Source organism: Aythya fuligula, chromosome 3 (genome assembly GCF_009819795.1).
Source record: "Aythya fuligula isolate bAytFul2 chromosome 3, bAytFul2.pri, whole genome shotgun sequence".
In the NCBI taxonomy this organism is placed as follows: domain Eukaryota; kingdom Metazoa; phylum Chordata; class Aves; order Anseriformes; family Anatidae; genus Aythya; species Aythya fuligula.
The window spans coordinates 26,640,721-26,661,003 of record NC_045561.1 but is presented as its reverse complement, the minus strand read 5'-3'; the positions used below and the strand labels follow the sequence as shown (position 1 = coordinate 26,661,003).

The window sequence follows — 20,283 nt, the reverse complement described above, 5'->3', positions numbered from 1 at the left end:
AGGCTATAATTATTAAATGTTTCCTATAAGGAACATAAATCTATTTTAAGCCCATAACTTAGATAAAGCTAGGACAAATAATATGAGAAATCGCTGTGAGAAGAAGCTATTAGCAGTACCCACATACTACTATATTAGCTTAATATTGTGAAAACACTATTTCTACCACTCATCATCAATCTAAATCTCAGAACTACCAACGTGAGGACTACAAATATAGCAAGGGAACCAAAGCAAGACGAAAAAAAAAAAAAGGAGCCACAAAATAAAGCAACTAGGTGCTTGTGGTGCGGATTAGAATGTGATTTCTTACAGGACCAGATTTAGAGGCCCGGTAAATGCCTTTGAGTCCTGCTCTCTAACAGCAATTTGATCTAAAAGTTAATAGAAAAAAAAAGAAGAGGCTTATTCTTAAAGAGACCTGCTGAATAAAAGGATAATTATTTACTGACTGATGCATTCTGCCTGTGATAACAGGGAAAAAAAAAAGTGATGTCCCTATGCACAATAGGTCACCCTTTCTACCAAAATTCTGATTATTCATCAAAAAGTACCAAAAAGAGTCAGGTGAATGGTGTGCAGAATAGCATCAGGTAAAGCATTTTTATATAGCAACTACAGATTTTATCTGGCTTTATTTAAAAATGTATGCTCTAAGTCAACTTTTATACTCATCTTCATTCATTCATTCCCATTTTTAGTAAATTGCATGAATATTAGAGCTTTCCAATAGAATGGTTGTAACAATAAAACACTAATTCAGAAAATATGAATATTAGCATAAGTGCCTAAAGCAATTCCCACTAAAAATAAAACAATGAAATAAATCAGCTGCAGTCTAGGCCTACAGGCCACAGACTAGTGACGCCATTTAAAGGCGAAACACCAGAAGATTGATAAATCCAATCTCTACAAGATCTAAAGCCTCAGACACAATACACAACTCCTTTTTAGTCTGGGTCCTGGACCTTTGTGTTTTAAACAAATTTGAAAATAAATAAAAAGGAAGCTAGAGATGTTATCTGAAGCCTAAACTCCAGGACAAACTTTCTAATTGTTGAGTAGTCTTCATCATTAAGCAGTAAACAAACTACATGCCAAATTGTTCCTGATTGTTTAACACAAGCAAAAACAGTCAAAAAGATATTTAGTGAAAGGTAATGCAAGACACATGTTTGATGAGAACCCTGAAGCAAAAATACAAAGATTCCCTTTCCCCAGAATAATATTTAGTTAATGCATGGAATTCTGAAATGCTTCGTTCTCTGGTTCCGATTTTGACCGCTAGCATTAAGCAAAAAATTATTCCATGGTTCTCACTGGCTAAGAAAAACTACAGAAGAGTACAAAAACTCATAAGCAGGAAACTCCCCTGTACAAATACTTGTAGCTTGTAACTTTTGCAGAGAGGATACAGAAATACGGAAGTTCCAAACCAGATCTTTAAAAACTGGATCATGGCAGTAATGCAGAAATCATCTGACGAAGCATTATTTCAACAATTCTTTTCTATGGATTTCAGTGTATTTCAAATGTAAAATTTTACATTTGTAAAATATACAGTCAAAGAATTGGACCCATCACATCTTTCACGTGGATATCCTTGGCTCCTTATAGATATAAACAGAATAATGTAACGCTCTTCTGAGTTTATTTTCCTTTAAGGTAAATCCAGAAGTGACTTCTGGCTAGTGATGGTGTGAGAGGAGAAACAGGCACTATGCCAAGTACTGAGGAATTTTGGTGCAGCAGGAGATCAAACATTTCTACTTACATATAAAATAACACTCATTCCTGACTATCTAAAAGACAATCTGTGCTGACTGCATGTACTGATTTAATTGAACTTGATTTATATCACTTCATTTGAAGAATTACTTAGCTTAGAAAAATTACTAGCTTAGATTCAGATACACAGTAATAAGACAGAATCATTGTGTTCCTCAACTGGAGACTCAAAAGTGCTTAAATTTCCCCCATTAAAATAATCACAATATTAATTTTAAGGACCGGAGTGGGGAATGGAGATACATAGCAAAGTTTAAATTATCTACATTAAATATGCATCACAAGGAAGTTATTTTTTTCATACCTAAAGCTCTTTTTTGACAGTTTGACTCATTTTTGTGTACCACAATTACAGTTACTCCTTCTTTCATCATCTAAAGGATTGAGGTACTTAAAATTTTAGTTTCTAATTGTTTACCTCTTCTGTTTATAATTGTCAGAATATCTCCATGGGTTGATTAATAACACAAGTGACAGCCTAAAATATAACCTCTTAAAAAATAAAAATCCAACAAGCTAAAATATCATCAGAAATTAAGTATTAAAACTAGAATTTTCATGCATGGTCTGCAATGCACTCAGCATTTTTTTTTATTGCAGGTCATCAGCCCAACTGCTGTGAACAACCTTGTCACTGTGTACTCACGTTAGGAATGCAATTACATCTTTTGATAATTTTTGCAAGAGATGTTGCATGCCCAATTTCTTTATCTCATAAAATATTAATTGATCAAATCATGAAGACAAAAAAAAAAGGAAAAAAAGGATAAGTGAAAAGATGGAGGTAAAAAGCAGAAATGTGAGAAATCAATAGGCTATTTACTATACCTAGTGGGAGATATTCCATGATCTTAAATACAAACAGAAAAACCCACTATAGGAAAAGCTTTAGTATTCCCACTTTTAAGGGAAGACATATGGTTACAGTCAAATCCCAGTGAAACCTTTCAATTACAGCTGTCTGCTTTTCTTTAGCAGCTTTTTGTTGTTGCTGTTTGTACTGATCAGCACTAAGCAACAAAATATAGCCATAAGGAAAAATGTGCATTAAACTCTAAGTCATCATCAGCAAAATCAACACTCTCATCTAAAGCCTTTTGATACTTTAAAAACAACAACTAAAAAATAATTTTAACAACTTGATTTTCAGGCTGACACCAAAAATCTGTTTAGCTTTTAAAGTCAGTTAGGATCTGATAGAAATACAGTTAAGTACACTCACACAAGTTAAACAGATTTTTTTTTTTTTTTTTTCTCAAATAAACCATCCCATTCAGTGTACAAATCTCAAATTTTTAGGTGAAACCCATTCAATCTACACATTTAATTCTGAAGTAACCTTTTTTTGCTTTTTTGTTTTTCCTTTTTTTTTTTTTTTCCCGATCAGATGTAAAATCTACTGCACTAAAAAGTTTTGCTTCTTACCTTCTTAGCACAACAAAGGTAGGCAGAGAGATGGGAGGAAAAAAAAAAGTCATATATCCATGCTCTCTTCCTTTTTCCCTTGATGGCGCCTAACGCTACAATGTCCAGTGCACTGAGCCCTTGTACTGAGAGAGTTAGAAATGCACCATGGTCCTCTCAGCCATTCAGGCTGAGATGGATAAGAATGTATTTGAAAGATACAGAAGTACTGTATGGAAATGTGTGATCACCAGTCTCCTTTGAAAGATGTCTGTAACTAAGATGTCTGTTCAACTTGATGGTTTTAGGTACACCAAGAATTGTACACAGCCCAGGCTGGCAGCTATTTCTGCTGGGATTCAAGATCTGGGTTACTCTTTTTAGATGTGCAGCTTTCAAACTCACAGAACAGCCACCGCTCACTCACTTCAACCCAAAGCCTACTTTACCCTTTACTTCAACAAACTTTCACTATGACCTTCCCCTACATAGATCTTCCAATTCATAAAGGAACACAATGAGGCACTCTACATTGCACCTCTGGTTAAGAAATGAGCATAGCCCTTCTTGTTCATGCAGAATATGTAAGCTTTTAAGCAGCAGCAGCTAAAACAAGCCAATAGGTCAGCAGAATATTTCAGATGAGGATACACATACAGAATAGAGAAACAAATCTGTGATCTAAATACAAGAAAGCAGTAATAGGAAACAAGAATAAGAAACGTACATAGTTAGAAACCATCAACCTGGGAAGCCTGAACAGGCACAAATTTGATACATGGATGCAGTCAGGTAATATTGTGCTTGCAACAAAGAATTTTGAAGATAATGCAATAACAAGAAAAATAAAAAGTCATATAGCAACAACATATCCAACAAGCCACATAAAGAAGAAAAGCAGAGGTAAAAAAAAGATACCATATTAAAAAAAACAGTGTCTCAAAAATCAGTCTTACAAGCAAAACAAATGAGATATTTAATTTCATAAATAACATCATTACATATTTATGTACAAATAAAAAGCAACATATCAGACAAGTCTTCCATAATTCCTGTCTGTCAGGGCAACAGAACCCCAACTGCCTGGAGAATGCACAAAATCACAAGAAACAGTTGTGCCAGTGACACTGATCAATAAATGTGGATAAGAAAACTCCCTAAGACAGTGCCTCACCTATTTGCAGAGGAAACTAATCCTCCTTTTCAAAAAAAAAATAAATATATATATATATTTCTCCCTTCATGTCTTCCTTGTTAATGAATAAACATGAATAATCTTTTATCTGTTAATTCAATGTGGCATTTACTGTATTTACCAATTTATACTTATTTTTATGTGGTATTTTATTCCTAGGGGTATTCTATTACCACAGCTTCTTTATGTTCAACTTAAGAATTCAAAAATGCTGAAATCATTAACAAAACACTTTTATTGATACATCTTGTTTGCATCTAAAGCTTTTGAAACAGAATGAAACTTCAGTAACCTATTATTTATTTTCTGGGGTGGAAGTAGGAGATTAAAATCTTAATGTCAATAGATTAATAGTGGACTTTCCATATGAGAATATCTTCAACATTTTTCTTTCATTTACGTGATAGATTATAAACACATGGTCTGTACTTGAAAAGTTCACTAGATTTAAGTGTGTATTATTTTTCAGAAATACAGTTAAAAGATCATCAGGAAGGCTTTTAAGACAATGATTCAAAAGTTAGGAAAGAAATCTGTGCAACTCAATTCAGTCCCTTTTGTCTACCTGTTATGCTGACAGTCATATTAAGATTTTCTCATCATACACTACTTTTCTACTATCTATTTGGTGTACACTAGCCAACATTCTCCATATAATTAAGTTTTTAATATTGAATTTACATCATTCTTTAGTATTTGCCTTAATTAAAATATAACCCTTTTTCTTCCTGCTTTTCTGATTACATGTTTTTTTTTTTTTTTTTTTTTTTTTAAGTGCTGCAACTACCAATAAAAACATTGTTACTCTGGTATCAGCTCTATTTACTAACTAACCAGGGTTCATCATTAAGAACTGTGCTCATTCCACAGCCTGCTGCAGGTATGGAATACAGCCTATGAAAAATTCTATCCCGACAGGTAACTAAGATTGATACTGTAACTAGACAGAGTGGTTGAACAAGACAATCCAAAAGCAAGTTTTCATCCTTTACTTGGTTAAACAGTGTAGTCTTGATGAGGTACACTATTTGCTGACAGGAACCACCCACATCAAGAATACTTAGATTCATAATAGGTTTTTGAGAGAAATTACTTTAGATGGAGTAAGAGGTGACATAGATTTATACCTACCTTGCTCTACATGTATATTTACATCTGTCAGATCTCCTCTGTTCTTCAGTCCCCCCTCAGTTATTCATCTTAATCTCCCCCCTCAGTCCCTGTTTTCCAATCTACCACTACAAGATTAGGAAAAAGTCTTCAGAATTATATCTGAAATCTCTTCCAAGCTACAGGAACTGAGATTTCATAAAACTTGGAAAATAGTGAAATTTAAGCAACCCTTTATAGAACTTATAGAAGGCATGTAGCTGATAACATTTTTACATATTTCAAGCCTATAGAGCTATGTGGACATGAGCAAAACCAGGCTGTTTTCTTTTTTTTCTTTTTCTTTTTTTTAAAAAACATTGGAAAAACGAACAAGACACCCAGTGTGGGGAAAAAAAGCAACAAAAAAAAAATTGCAGCTCAAGAGCTAACTTTTGGCGAAGTTATAACTTATAATGAAAGCCATACCATTTTAATAGGTAGCGATGGCAGCTCCACCTATAATATAGCCCATAAAGGGCTTTCTTTGAAGATTAAGTAGGCATTCCCATTTAGTGAGCCTGCACACATTTACAGCAGCTGAGAATTTGACATACGCGTATTATCAAAGGAAAATATATCACAGCTTTTGTCATAGCACCAAACAAGAGACAGTAGGAATAAAATCAGCTACATTCACAAATAAATATTAACCCTTCATTTTTCCTCTTTCTTTATGGTTCTGGAATGGATTTTAATATCTCCTTCACCCAAAGCAAGATGCAATATGTTTTTTTTCAAGAATTATTGATTTATATTGTCTTAAGATATTGCAGATAATCATATTAAGGAAAAAATAGAAACAATATTTTGCAAGGGTGAAAAAGCAAACAATGTATGTAAAATTACCACTTTAAAAGGGATTACCATTTACAAATAATTACATCGTGTATATCTACATATACACACACAAACGCGTATACTGTCATATATAATAACTGCACGCAGAACAGCAGTGTTTTCCAGAATAATACTTCACCTACTTAAACATCCCAAAATTATCAAATCTTCCTTCAGATTACCTAGAACTTTTCTTCTCCTGTCCCCGTGTCCCCCCTCCCCCATGGCCTCTTCTGTAAATACATTTTTATTTCAGCTTACAATAAAAATATTGTTATTAAAATCAGATGTTTATATAGAGTACCAAATATTTTATACATTTGAAAGTTATTTGGGCATTTTTTTTCCTGATAACTATTTCCAGTTTAGCTATAATTTTACATTCAATACATATAAGCAATACATCCACTCAGCATACCCACATATTAACATAAGGAAAAAAAAGATTGCCAAACTAGAACTTCTCTGGTAAAAAGTACAGTAAGCTTTGTGGATCCCAGTTCTGTTCTGCACTGTGCTGTTCTGCAGCTCAACAGGTGACAGAATACATCTGCCTTGCATAATGCTTCCCTGTAAAAATCACTACAGAAACACCATTTGTAAGATCTTTACAACACCCATAACTATCATAGAATCTATGTAAGTCAGTAACCACTTAAGCAGCACTTGGTGCTTTCTATAAAAACATACTTGTGGAATTACAAACATGCTTTCCCCCCAAAGAAACCTGTTTCTTCTGCTAAACATGGATGGACTTCATTATCCAAGTGTTTATTGCAGTATAAATGAAGAGAATTTCAGAAATGAAGGCCTGCATTCCAAACTACTGAGAGTGCATTCATAGAATATGTATGCATATTTGAAGTTGTTCTACTTTAATTTTCTTACATCAATGTTATGAAAAGCCCAAACTGTATTAACACACAAGAAAATTGAACTTTGACATCTGCAACAGATACTAGTTCTAACAGTAGTTCTAACGAAAGCATGTGATGCCTTTTTGTGCTAGAAACAGCACATTTGGTTATCTATCCAGTTGAACTTTTTAACCAAATACTATCATTCAACAAATTGGACTTCTCCATTAGGCAATTTCTCTCTCATTTGGTAAGCATTTGTTTGATCAACAGACGAAGAGAAACACATGGAAGACTTTTTTTTGTCAATTTAGGTAGCCCACAGGAATGTATGGTCCAGGTTATGGCAACTACTTAGATTGCCTTAAACTTTTGCATTGAAATTTCTGTCATAAACAACTTGTTTTTTCAAAAACATATAGAACAGTCATTTTCATTTAGTTTTATCTGCATTTTATTTATTGACAGTATTTCTGTCATTTCACTAAAAAAGTGCTAGTATTAAAATAAATATGTAATGTTTATTCATAATTTCTATCTTCACAACTGTTTATGCCACAGAATTAAATAAAATTTAAACATAAACATAATTTCTATTATGTTTAGAGATTTGCATCACCAAACCTCATGAAATGTGAATAAATTGACAATTTATAGACAAAGCATCACGTTCTTTTGCACTTCCCTCTATTGCTTTTTTTTTTTTTTTTTTCTTTTTAAGTTTAAAGAGGTATCAATGATTTAATTAAGAATGACCACGAAAAGTGGCTTTTACTGGTGGGAAGAGCAAAGATCTTACACATGGGAGATTTGTTGCAGGACAGGGAGATAGAAGCTGTAACCTGCTACCTTTACAATAGAGGTTACTCCATTACCTTTATTCCCATCCCAGTTAGCAGAATCTAGTGTAGTACACAGATACATCACATGTGGCTGTGCTATCCTGCCCATCCATCAAGGTGAAGGTTTTATCCAGCACACTAGCACAATAATCCGAACCTCACTACAAGTTCTATTGCCTGCAGGAGGTTGCCAACACAGTAAAGAGCACCTGCGTGTTTATACTGCTGACCAAAGGGTGCATGTGAGGGATAATATCTCCAGAGCCACTAGGTGTAGAGGTCATATTCAAACATAAGATGTACTGCACAACCGCATTGAGATTCTGAAGAGTACCACTGCACATTGTGTGCGGGGAAAAATAAAATAAAAAAATCTCATAAAGCATTAAAACGCGTGGAAATAATGATAGAAAGAGCAGCCTAGTCTTGAACTGATTTCAGACAAATGAAGATGTAAAAACAATAATTTTAACCACCATTAAAGATTTTAGAAAAACAAAACAAAACAAACCTCCTTTATAGCCTGAAATTTTAATTGTGAATTACTGATCATATCACCACGACTTGGTTGGGACATGGATACCAAGATTAGAGCCTTCTATTTAGTTAAATAAAGATTTAGATTCAGTAATTTTACCGTGGGGTTTAGCTTTCACATTTAAAATATTTCTATTTTTATTTTTTGTATATCTTTCAAAAAATGGTTTAATATTAGATTTTCTTGTGTTTTTCATATTCATATGGGTAAACTTCATATTCACTATATAAACACACTCACACAAACAACTATTATGATTGGTGCAACATCAGGACTTCGATTCTTAAACATTTTCCTCTGAAGTCATGGTAATTTGTATGCAACCGTTACATTATTTAATTTATAAAATTCTTCAGAATAATTTATATACTGCACATGTGTAGTCAATTTCAAAGCATCATATTTGCACCACCTATTTTTAATAGTTTTGAAGTAGATAATTTTAAACCAGGTAAAGCACAGATTTTTAAAGAATGAACACATACTTGAAATTAATTAACAAAAAAGAAATGATTAGTTAACAGACATAAGCTTAGAAATGCATCCTCCATTCTCTCCTTTTATTTCTCTTTATATATATATATGTGTGTGTGTGTGTGTTAACAATTTCAATCCATGTAAAATTTATCTCAGCTGCATGCAAAATTCTGTCATTGTGTAATAGCTAGCCTAGAAAAGATCTGAAATTAAATGAGTACTCACTTGTTTAGTCTTTGTTTTTGTAATGGTGTCCGAAATAGGTTTCTTCCTCTCTTTAACAGCTGTTTTAGAAAACAGTTCTTCAAACTCATGATAATCTATGGAAGGTTCTTCAATTTTTTCCCACACAAGTGAAGCACTAGAATCTCTAAAGTTAAGCAAAAGACCTATGTAGGGCAGTGTCAAACTAAATAAAGTCATAAATGGTGGAATGAAGAAAATAAAATAGCAGCAGTTTACACGTTGTTGCCTAACTTCTACTAGCAATATTTTGATAAGACATACTGTTGATTCTCCCCATACTTCATTTTCTTTTTTGTTCACCAAAAAAAGAGTCAGACTCATTTATCTTCACCCATTTCACATACACAGGAATATAAACAGGCTGTATATAGGTTATAAAGACAAGCACACAGAAGAATAGAAATGGACAGTTATCTGCAGATCACCTTTGTGACAGTGGCAAGAAAAACTTGAAAAGAAAGAAGTTCATCGTTAAGGAATAACAGCAGAAGGATTGTACAGTCAATACTCAGAGACAAAGGAAAGATTAATAAGGAAACACTTTTTCATGACCAGAAATAATACTTCACAAACAAACAAAACTCACCAACAACCAAACCCACATATTACAGTGTTATATCAACTAAAAGAGCTACAAAAGTAGCTTTATGCTGCAAGAAAAGAGAAAAACAGAAAAGAGAAAAAAAGAAAAGAGAAAAAAGAAAAGAAAAAGAGAGAAAAAAGAAAAAAAACTGCAGTTTGAATCTGGCTACTAAATATGCAATGTGGAAAAAGAAGGGTTTCTAGGTCTCCATACAAAGGAAACTAAAAAAAAGAAAACTGTTCAGTTTACATTCATTTGAAGGAAAAACACTACCAAAACTTATTCTCTCTTGCTCAAGAGAGAGACCAAATCTGTCTTGAAAGCTGAGGGATGCACAAGTACAACTCTTTAGAAAATAATTCATGGAAACTTAGTGGCATACAGCCACCTTAGGATTTCTGATTAACACATGGTATGCAACTCCAAAGGACAGCTGAGAACTGCCTTCAAAGAGCTTTCATGTGTAAATAATATTACTCAGAATTTCTGCACTTATAAATAGAATAGGTACCCTGTTTAAATACCCAACTACAAATAAAATTCTGCTTGCCCCAAGGCTCCCAAAGGCCTGCACAGTGGTAAATAAATCATTTTGCTTATGACACCACCAGGACAGTCTTAAAGCGAAACGAACACCCTCTCCACAATTATATAATTTACCTTTTACTGTGGAGCTGAATTCTCGTCCAGTAAAGAGGCTTCATTGGTCGAGAAGGTTCTATTACATGTTTTCTGCTCCCTTTCTCCTGATTCATCCCCATTGCAAATAAACCAGATGGTAAAGGAGGAGGAAGAAATCCACCGACTTGGACTGATGGATAGGCAATGCCTTGGACTGGTGGTGGAAGTGGTGGTGCTTCTCCAGGCAAAGGTGGTGGAGCTAGAGGTGGCATCCCCAAACCAGGTAAAGGAGGTGGTGGTGGAGGGACTCCTGCACCAGGCAGAGGTGGAGGAGGTGGTGGAGGGGCAATACCTGCACCAGGCAGAGGTGGCGGAGGGGGTGGCGGAGGGGCACCCGCACCAGGCAGAGGTGGCGGAGGGGCACCCGCACCAGGCAGAGGTGGCGGAGGGGGTGGCGGAGGGGCACCCGCACCAGGCAGAGGTGGCGGAGGGGGTGGCGGAGGGGCACCCGCACCAGGCAGAGGTGGCGGAGGGGGTGGCGGAGGGGCACCCGCACCAGGCAGAGGTGGCGGAGGGGGTGGCGGAGGGGCACCCGCACCAGGCAGAGGCGGCGGAGGGGGTGGCGGAGGGGCACCCGCACCAGGCAGAGGTGGCGGAGGGGGTGGCGGAGGGGCACCCGCACCAGGCAGAGGTGGCGGCAGAGGAGAAGGGGCTGGGATGTCCCCTCTGGGTAGAGGTGGGGGAAGCAGTGGAACTCCTGCTCCAGGCAGAGGTGGTGCTGTGGGTAGTGTTGACATTCCCAGACCAGGCAGAGGAGGGGGTTGGGGAGGGATAACAGTCCCAGGTAAAGGTGGTGGTGGAGGAGGAGGAGGAAGGATGCCCCAACTGGGAGGAGGGAGTGGGACTCCTGCTCCCAGCAGAGGTGGTGGTAGAGGTGGTGGTGGTGGGACTCCAGTACATGGAAGAGGGAGAGCTGGAGGACACGCTATCTCCCCACTTGGCAGAGGTGAAGGAGGAGGCAGCAGCTGTGGGGGTGGTATCATGATGCCTGGCAAAGAGTGATCCAGGTGTGGCATTGCTGGACCAGGAAGAGATGGAGGAAGTCCTGCGCCAGGCAGAGGTGGTGGGGGTGGTACTTCTGCCACAGGCATGAGAGCAGTGATGGAAGGACCATGCACTCCAGTTACAGGAGCAGCAAGTTCAGTGCCTGATAGTGATGGGGGAATGCTACACGTGGGCTCTGGGGGCAAAGAAAGGGGATGTTCACTACAAGTCACATTTCCAGTACTTAGAGGCTGATGAGCAGATGAAAATTTAGTCTCTCCTTCAAATGCAAGGGACAAATTAACTTTGGGTCCTGGAAGAGGCGACTGTGACGTAGTCTGTACTGATTGGCTTCCATCCAGTGGCACCGAGATTAGCTTCGGAGACAGAATTAAGGAGATTTCAGAACAAAACGTGGGCTGTAATTCTAGAGCTGGCAAGTTCTCTGTTGGCTCTGCACTTTTGCCCCCTTCCAAGTACAGTGGTGAGGGGGGCTGTGGCAGTGCATTGGCTGAAGGCATTGTGTGTGTTAAATAATCTTCTATTGGTGATGTTTGTACAGATCTTGCTTGTGACACTATTCTGGGCACATACTCCTCTCTGTTTGTTTGAAGATTCACAATACTAAGTTCCCTGCACACAGTGTATGCATGCTCATTTTCCTGCTCCCTTCCAGCAGGCTGTACTTCTGTAGCAGGGAACTGTTTCTCTAGTTCTGCAATTTTGGTCCTCAGATCCTCAATAGTTTGTTCAAGCTGTTGGATGACACTGGCACGCTCCTCTGATTTCACCTCAAAATCATCCTTTAAGAGAAAATAAACATGCAATCAACACAAATCAGATAACATTTGTCACTATATAAAAAATAAAATATGCTTCAAGAATATTGGTATTCCAGAGCTTCAGAAATAAGCCAGTTATAACAAGCCTTTAAAAAAATATATTTTGGCTAGCTGCATTTTACAGCATATGAAGACATTTCAGGAAAATGACTTGCTTCAGAATGAAACTACCATCACATCAGCAAGAATATGTTTTGGACTGTGATTACACTTAAAAATCCAGAGCAATCCCTCTCCCCACATAACCATGACCAAAAAAAAAAACAACAATCAAACATTGAATATTAGTACTGTAAGAGTGTGCGTACACCTGGATATACAGCTATGATGGTGGGAAGGGCACTGCAATACTTAAATTCAGTTAACTGAAAATACATGTTTCTTCAAAGGCATGGACTGTGCATAACAGACTCAACATACAACTGACTGCTAGATTTCAATACATATACGTTAATGATAAAATACAGATTAGGCATGCAGAACCTCTTGAAAGCAGCTAATCTCAGAACAGGATAACAATACTTTTCTCCAACCAGATGCTTAGGAAGGAAAGAAGTAAGACAAAATCAGGTGAGAACTTTCCTCCCACCTAAAATTTGAAACTTCTCTGCCAAGTAACAAACTGTGAACGAGTATCATCAGAAAGAGCTTTCTGTCTGTAATAGTTATTCTGTAATTGTCAGCTTCCACATTTTTCATATCTTTCTCTGAAATATCTGATCCTGCCTACTGTAGATTGAGTAGAGAAAGCATGAGCCTTAAACAACACAGTAATTCCTTCCTTCTAAAATAAATATCAGTTAAAAAAATAAATTCAATCAGTATGTTCTTTATCATAAAGATGGCAAAAGAAGCAACTTAGACCAGAAATTGCCATTAGTGCTTATTTAGGAAAGTTGGTCAGGATATAGAATAGAAGTGACATTACAATACCAAGTCTTCTAAAAAAGATTTTTTTTTTCTAGTTACATCCATTTACTTTTTATTGTGTGTTTTTTTTTTTTTTTTGTTTGTTTGTTTGTTTGTTTTAAGATTTGGAGCAGAGGTCACCATCATCATCAGTTCAAGCACTTAGATTAAGTTTTTCATCCAACGGGTTTCCCAAATTGTTATGTCAAAACAGTTTAGTGCTTTTTTTCCTCCTTTTACAAAACCAAACTTCATGGATGAGACTGTAGGCTTACTTTATGGGTAATCTTTCAAATATTCAGATTTCTCAAGTCTTGTAAAGAAGCCTACAAATAAACATATGATACCTGGTATACTAATTGCCTTGATTTGTTTCAGGAAGATGTTTTTCATCTCATCCTTTGACACATGAAACATTTAAAAGTCAATTTTCTTTCTTGTAAATGAAGTTTAATTTCCAGCTGGGGACTATTAATAAAATGTATGTTCATTAATACTTAAATTGTTTCTGCGCAGAATTGGTTCTTAAACATAACATTTCAATTTCATGTTTATCTTAGTTTTTCAGCTATCTTCAGGCAATCCCAAAAGGTTTTTTTGTTTGTTTGTTTTGTGTGTTTTTTTTTTTGTTTGTTTGTTTGTTTTTTTATTTATCTATTAGACTAAACCAATTATTATGTGATGCTGAAGCCACTTTATCAAAATTTACAGTCCCCTATGTTACTGAACTTTCTGGAATCATAGTTTGCACTGCAAGTTATAGATTATAACTAGTTCTCCCTCGCAAACTTTGAATAGAAATGCAAACCAGACATCCAAAAAGGCTTTTGATGAATAGTGAAGGAATGAATACAGCAGACATTTGCACACAATATTATAACAAGGAAAAAAGGCTGAAAAAGACATTTCCACTACAGAGTGCTCAGGGTGCATTCAGATTCTGTTAATAGCTCACTGTTTTGTAGAAGCAACTCTTTTGTTGAAGAAATTCATTATGAAAGAAAAAGCGAATATAATACTATCTTTTTGTTTCACCTTCTGGTATCCCCCCTCCCAGTCACCTGCAAATACAGTACTAAGACCTATCAGTTCTTCAACAAGCAACATTATCAAAGGAAATTTGTTTCTAGGATTACTAAGGCTAAATGGTAATTTTCAGTTTGAGAACAACTCTGGTTTCCCTGGACTCTCAAGCTCCCATTTTTAATTGAAAGAACGATCTACCAACACTTTTGTGACAGATACAACTTTTCAATTTATGTGAAGTGGGGAATCACTTTCTGCTGTAAACAAAGCATAGCCAACAGGATTAGACAATAATAAATGGTCCTGAAGAGTTACCTTAGTGATAGCTGATCTCGGAAGAGTTCACTGTTTTAAAAAAAAATCATTTATTCAGGTGATTGGATTGTTTTCACAAGAACAAAAGGTGATCCTTGAATTCTGAAATGATACCTGAACTACAGGAAAAATCTAGGATTTAATGTTTTACAAGACAATGTATTCTTGTAGACCAAACTTCTTTTGAGAAAAGAGGTATTTTTAAAGTTAAAAAAAAAAAAAAAAAAGGCTATGAAGTGATATTATTAAGCAACTGAAGACAAGAAAAAAAGTCTTGATGAACTAAAGTAACTTTTGACTCCATGTTTTAAAACACTATTTTTCCACTGCCCTTGTGACACAGTATTTCAAACAACTTGGCGAATTTACTGTTATGTTGTTACGTAAGAGTCACCAATACATCCAGGTTTTCACAAAGACAGCATGTTATAAACACAAGACTTTGCTATGAATGCTGAGAAACTTATCCAGAAAGAGCTGCATACTGCATTGAACCAAAATTCACTTGGTTCAAAAACAATACCCATATTTATAAGCTTCAGTAGTTATTTTAGGTGGAAAAAGGTATTTTACACTTTGCCTTTTAAGATGCCCTCAGATTAGATTCATTAGATTTCTTCCTTTCCTCCAAGTTTAAAATCTTTCTCCAAAGTTATTTTGTTTTAACCCTCAGAAATGGTTTTATCAAACAAACATAAGCCATTGCAAGTTTCCACTATCTTCAACAAGAAAAGAAACTTAAAAGACAAACACAAAAATAAAACCCATGAGTGATCAGAAATGAAACTTAGACAGTTCTCTTAGAAGAACAAGCAAGGGAGGACTTAATTTTCAATATACAAGCTGTTGATATGAATATTGAATGAAAAAATGCACATCATGAAAATAAGGTTCACTTTTAATCCAAAGGACAATTCCACTGCAGAAACCTACGGGGTTTAAAAGAAATATGTGGGAACTCTGTCTTGCCTAGAGTTCTTACCCAGGACCCAGGTACTGTGGAACAGTCTTCTTTCTGTAAAGAAAGAAAGAAAGGTGGAAGCTTAAGCCTTGCTTTATCCAGGTGACTTGTGTGAAAGTCGTGAGTAGGGAAAAAATATAAACATCTACAGGTGCATGGCTATAGCACGGTGCCCAGCATTTCTCAAACAAGCTGTACACATTCCATGTTCAATGATTTGAATGCATCTGGGACTGCTGGCCTGATAGTGCTTGTGTTTTACTGATAGACTTGTCTGTGTACAGTATCGAACAGATCTGTTTTATTGTGTAAAGGTTGTATATTTGAATTTGCACATGTACAAAAAGCCTGTGCTCATTCCAACTCATTCCAATTTTGTCATGTTTTCCACGTATGTGCATCAGATGTCCAGCATAAAAGCTGATCTATGTAGATAGAACACGTCCAAGATCTTAAAAATTTTAGAAGTTCAGATCACAGCTACCTCTTCTAGTGAGTCAGATTTATTAGGTGAGTGTCTGAAACCTACAAACCCTTCCATGACTGAATTTCCAGGCAAAAAAATAAAAATATAAAAAAATCTGTGTAAGTTACCCCTAGACTATATATGTATATATTGGTATTGGATAATATAAATATATTGAATATATCATATATAAAAATTGCATTCAATTATATACTTTATGAACAGCCATAGTGTTTTTCTCTGTGGAAAAATAAACAGGATGGCAATTCTTAATGGAATTTTTGGAATATCTGAAAATAGGCACATTATAATTTAATTTTAGAAGTTAATGCCTATTAGAAGTTGCATCAGTGATTTGATCATTTTCAGCAATTTGTCAGTTAGTGTCATGGAATTTCCTCTCTGGCTGGAATTCATATTTAGATGATATGTTGACACTATTTTTTTCCCCGTTTTTTGTCATTACTGTTTGTTTCCTGAAAGACATTAACTGTGTTGCTACTTGACTGCAAGCATGCACATGAAATACCAGCACACACTTAAGTAGGACTAAGATGGCAAAGTCAAAGATCCATTAGTTTCTTCCCGTAAGTCAGAACGTGGCACTAGCAGCACCCACTTACATGGAAGGATACTCCTTCCAACCACCCAGTTAATAAAAGGTTCTTTTCTATGCAAAAGAAGTTTTTTTGTTTGTTTGTTTTGTTTGTGTTTTTTTTTTTTTTTTTTTTTTTTTTTTTTTTTTAGTGCATTCGCTCACAGAAGGGCACAAATTAGCGTCGTGGTAAACAAAAAATAACTGAAAAAAATAGTATCTGCTTAGTATTCTCTAAAGATAACTCATTTTCAAAGGTATTTCTTGAATCTGCAAACCAGCCTTAATGAAAGGAGACATAATACAAGCAGGAATTCTCAGTGCTACAGCTATTGTCAAATGAGAAGTATTGACGGTCACTTGATTTGCATTCAAACAACTCAGCACCCATCTAATTTATTCTCTCATTTCACTTAATCCTCAAAACCCATTGCAACATGGGTTTTACAGTTGTAGAAATTCAGTCAAAAGCTGACAAACATGCCAATGACTTCAGGGAAAACTGCCGAAGGAGCAGAATTAGGATTGGATACCAGTTTATTCCTTAGACTACTATAACAAAGCTTGATTTCAAGAAGTTTTTATTATACTGAAGGTGTGTATATAGGGACAAATATATGTTTTCAGAACAATTTCAGCTATGCTCCATGTTTCTTCCTACAACCACAATGCAACATGATGTGCAGCTCCCCAAGACAGTGTTGAACAAGCAAGCCCTGGAAAGGAAGTGCAATGCTCTGCCCTTCCTGAAAGGATAAACTTTAATTGGTGGATTTCAGCTAATCTCCCACACAGTGACACAAGTGACATACTGCAACCAGTGAATTACACCAGTTCACACTGAACTGGCATTGGGCCTATTTAACTCTTCCTAAACTAAAAAGACACAACATGTCTAACAAGCTGAGAAGTTCTCGTATCCTATCACAGATGTTAAAAAAAAAAATAATGCAGAAATCAATAACTATTGCAATTCAAACAGTTCAGTTAAGCAAATGGATCAGTGAGGAGCAAGGATGTTACCAAAGATGTATGCATTACAAATGCCAACTTCTAAAGCTGGTGACCAGAAGAAAAGTTCCAAAGTTTCTTCTCAGACAATTTCTTAAAACTTCTGTTCCTGAGCAGTTATTTGAATGTCTTATCCCTGGACTAAGCACACTTCAGAGAATAAGACTCCATTTCTTTTCAGTTCCTGTTTTTAGTCAAGAAACATAAGATACAACAAAGGTTGAAAAACTGCAGAATTTTCTCTCTGTAAAGTCATAATGCTCTTAACTGAGGTGAAATATGACCATAGGTTATCCCCAATATCTGCTACAATAGGAACCTCAGAAAAGGTTTTGTAGACTGAAGACAAAAGATAAAAATTTCACAGAACCACTGACTACCCTAGAAGCTAGACAGCAGTGAAGTATAACTACTGTCTTCTTACATAATATTATTTTTAGTCAGCACAAATAGCATTTTTCTGCCTGACTTCCCAGGAACTTTTGGTTCTGCTTTATTTAAAATGAAATAGAAATTTAAACAAAAACTGCATTAACACAAAAAAACCCTCAAACCTTGAAGGTTTCTCTTCTAGAATATTTGAGATGTCATTATTAGAGAAGCGTGGAAAAGTGCAGCCATAAACAAAGACTTCAAGAAGGTTTTACCCCTCCAACCCCTCCATCTAGTTTTTATTATTCCATTTTACGTGTTCTGTCACTCACCACAGTGTAAAAAAAAAAAAAAAGTGCATAAATGATAAGGTGGGGGAGGGAGGAACTTACCTTTCTTAGTTTTGATATAACCTTATTATGCCTATTTCTGCTGCCTCTGTAGGTGCTCTGCCATTAATCATAGACTGCTATAATAGAATTAGTTACACTCAGGTCTTTCAGCAGATGAAGAGATAATTGAAACCTAGCCACCTATAACAGCAATTCAATAAGCAGCAGGTACCTTAAGTGTCAAGGATTTCTTTAAAAGTTGAGATAAAACTGATCTGGATTTATTTTCATGTGGCAAAACATTTCCTTTCTTCTCTTGACTATCTTTTTTTTTTTTTTTTTTTTTTTCCCCCACTACAGTATTTTAACAAATCTAAAAGATTTCCCATGTATTGATGCCAAGAAAATCATCCATCTCCACAATTAAATCTGGCATACCTTGAACAGAGGTATGACTACATTTTAGACTACATTGGCATACTAGAGAAAGGATTTGAACTGTTCTAGACTAGGCTTTTCCTTGTTTTTTCAGTTCAAATTGAAATGGACCAGTATTCTGGAAAGTTGCCACTGTGAAAACTACCTCGTTCTATTATTTCTGTATTCTTTATTTAGAGCAACTAAATTAGTTTTTATGTTAGAAATAACAGAAAGAATTTTATTGCCTAAAAACAAATATTAATTTAACATAAATTTGGAGGACTCACAATGTCTGTAATTTCTTCCTCTGATGGTGTGGTATTGGAGAGGAAAAAAAAAAAAAAAAAAAGATGCTTTTCCAGGTGAACTTTGGCATATACTGATAGGTAACTGCCTGGAGTTTGATACTTCTACACAGTGCACGACTCTTATCCAAAAGTTCAGCCAGACCACAAAATGGGAGGTTCACATGTTGCTTTTGTTTCAGGCTTCCAGCAGGGAATAACCAGCAAAAAGTACCCACAGTAAGAATAAATCTTTGTAGAAGTGGAAGAATAGTCTTCATGACCCTGAAATATGAGCCTGCTACTCACTAAAGAAAAAGTGTGGGGAGAAGGAACCAGTCTTCACAAATGTATTCACAAATGAGCTGAAGGTAGAGGCTGAAGGCCAGTCAGCTTTTCTAACACTTTGAAAGTTGAAAAGCAAAGATGTATCATTTTTGGTGGGATAACGTTAAATAAAATACATCACAAATCAAATGATCAGAGGTGAGTTTTATGTTTTGAGAGCTTAAGTAAAAACTGTAAAAAGTAAAAAACATGTATGTACAAACAGAAGAAAGTGATATTACTATTGTTACTTATGCCAGCTTAAAATAGAGAAAATAACTGTTTTGATTTTAAAAAATCAGTCAAAAAGTTCTGTTTCATATACAAAGAGTAGATATAAGTAATATTCTTCTTAACTTTACTTTTGAATTCTCATTTGGGTATGGTCATTTTAAAAACTCAATCTGGATATGTATAAACTAAAGATATATTAATTTTTTGAAGAAAATTTCCGATCTCTCTTCCATACAAAATAGGGTCCAATGGAAATTCTCAGATTCTATATAATTGTGAAGTAACACCTGATCTCTAATGCTGACAGAAGTAAAAGAATTTAATCTTTAGATCATGGCCCAATTTTAACTGGATGAGGTCTCTCTGGTAAAAATAAGTAAACCTCATTTTAATTCATTTCTCCTTGTTATCGTGATAACTGTAAGTCCAGAACTGTCTGTAAATCCTGATCAACTTCCATTGTATAGAATTTGCAACCCCACATATCAGACATTATTAGTTCCAGAACTTTAAGGTTGGTGCTACTTTTCAAAGAAGTTGTACTCAAAAAGAAAAAGAACTCTGGTTTTGAGTATAAAGCATAGTCAAACTGGAAAGTGCAGGAG

The 20,283-nt window shown here is 35.6% G+C and overlaps 1 protein-coding gene across 4 annotated transcripts in view; it reads right to left on the bottom strand.

Annotated features, from left to right (window-relative positions):
• FMN2 (formin 2) overlaps window positions 1-20,283 on the bottom strand; it is a 154,788-nt gene that overhangs the window by 91,754 nt on the left and 42,751 nt on the right. For 2 of the 4 annotated variants that reach the window (XM_032185814.1, XM_032185815.1), the window contains 3 exons: window positions 15,659-15,691; window positions 10,580-12,387; window positions 9,316-9,460 (listed from right to left, as the gene is read on the bottom strand). In XM_032185814.1, the coding sequence (XP_032041705.1) occupies window positions 9,316-9,460; window positions 10,580-12,387; window positions 15,659-15,691 (1,986 nt within the window). The remainder of the gene's footprint in view (window positions 1-9,315; window positions 9,461-10,579; window positions 12,388-15,658; window positions 15,692-20,283) is intronic. The other 2 variants (XM_032185816.1, XM_032185817.1) reach the window with 1 other exon arrangement.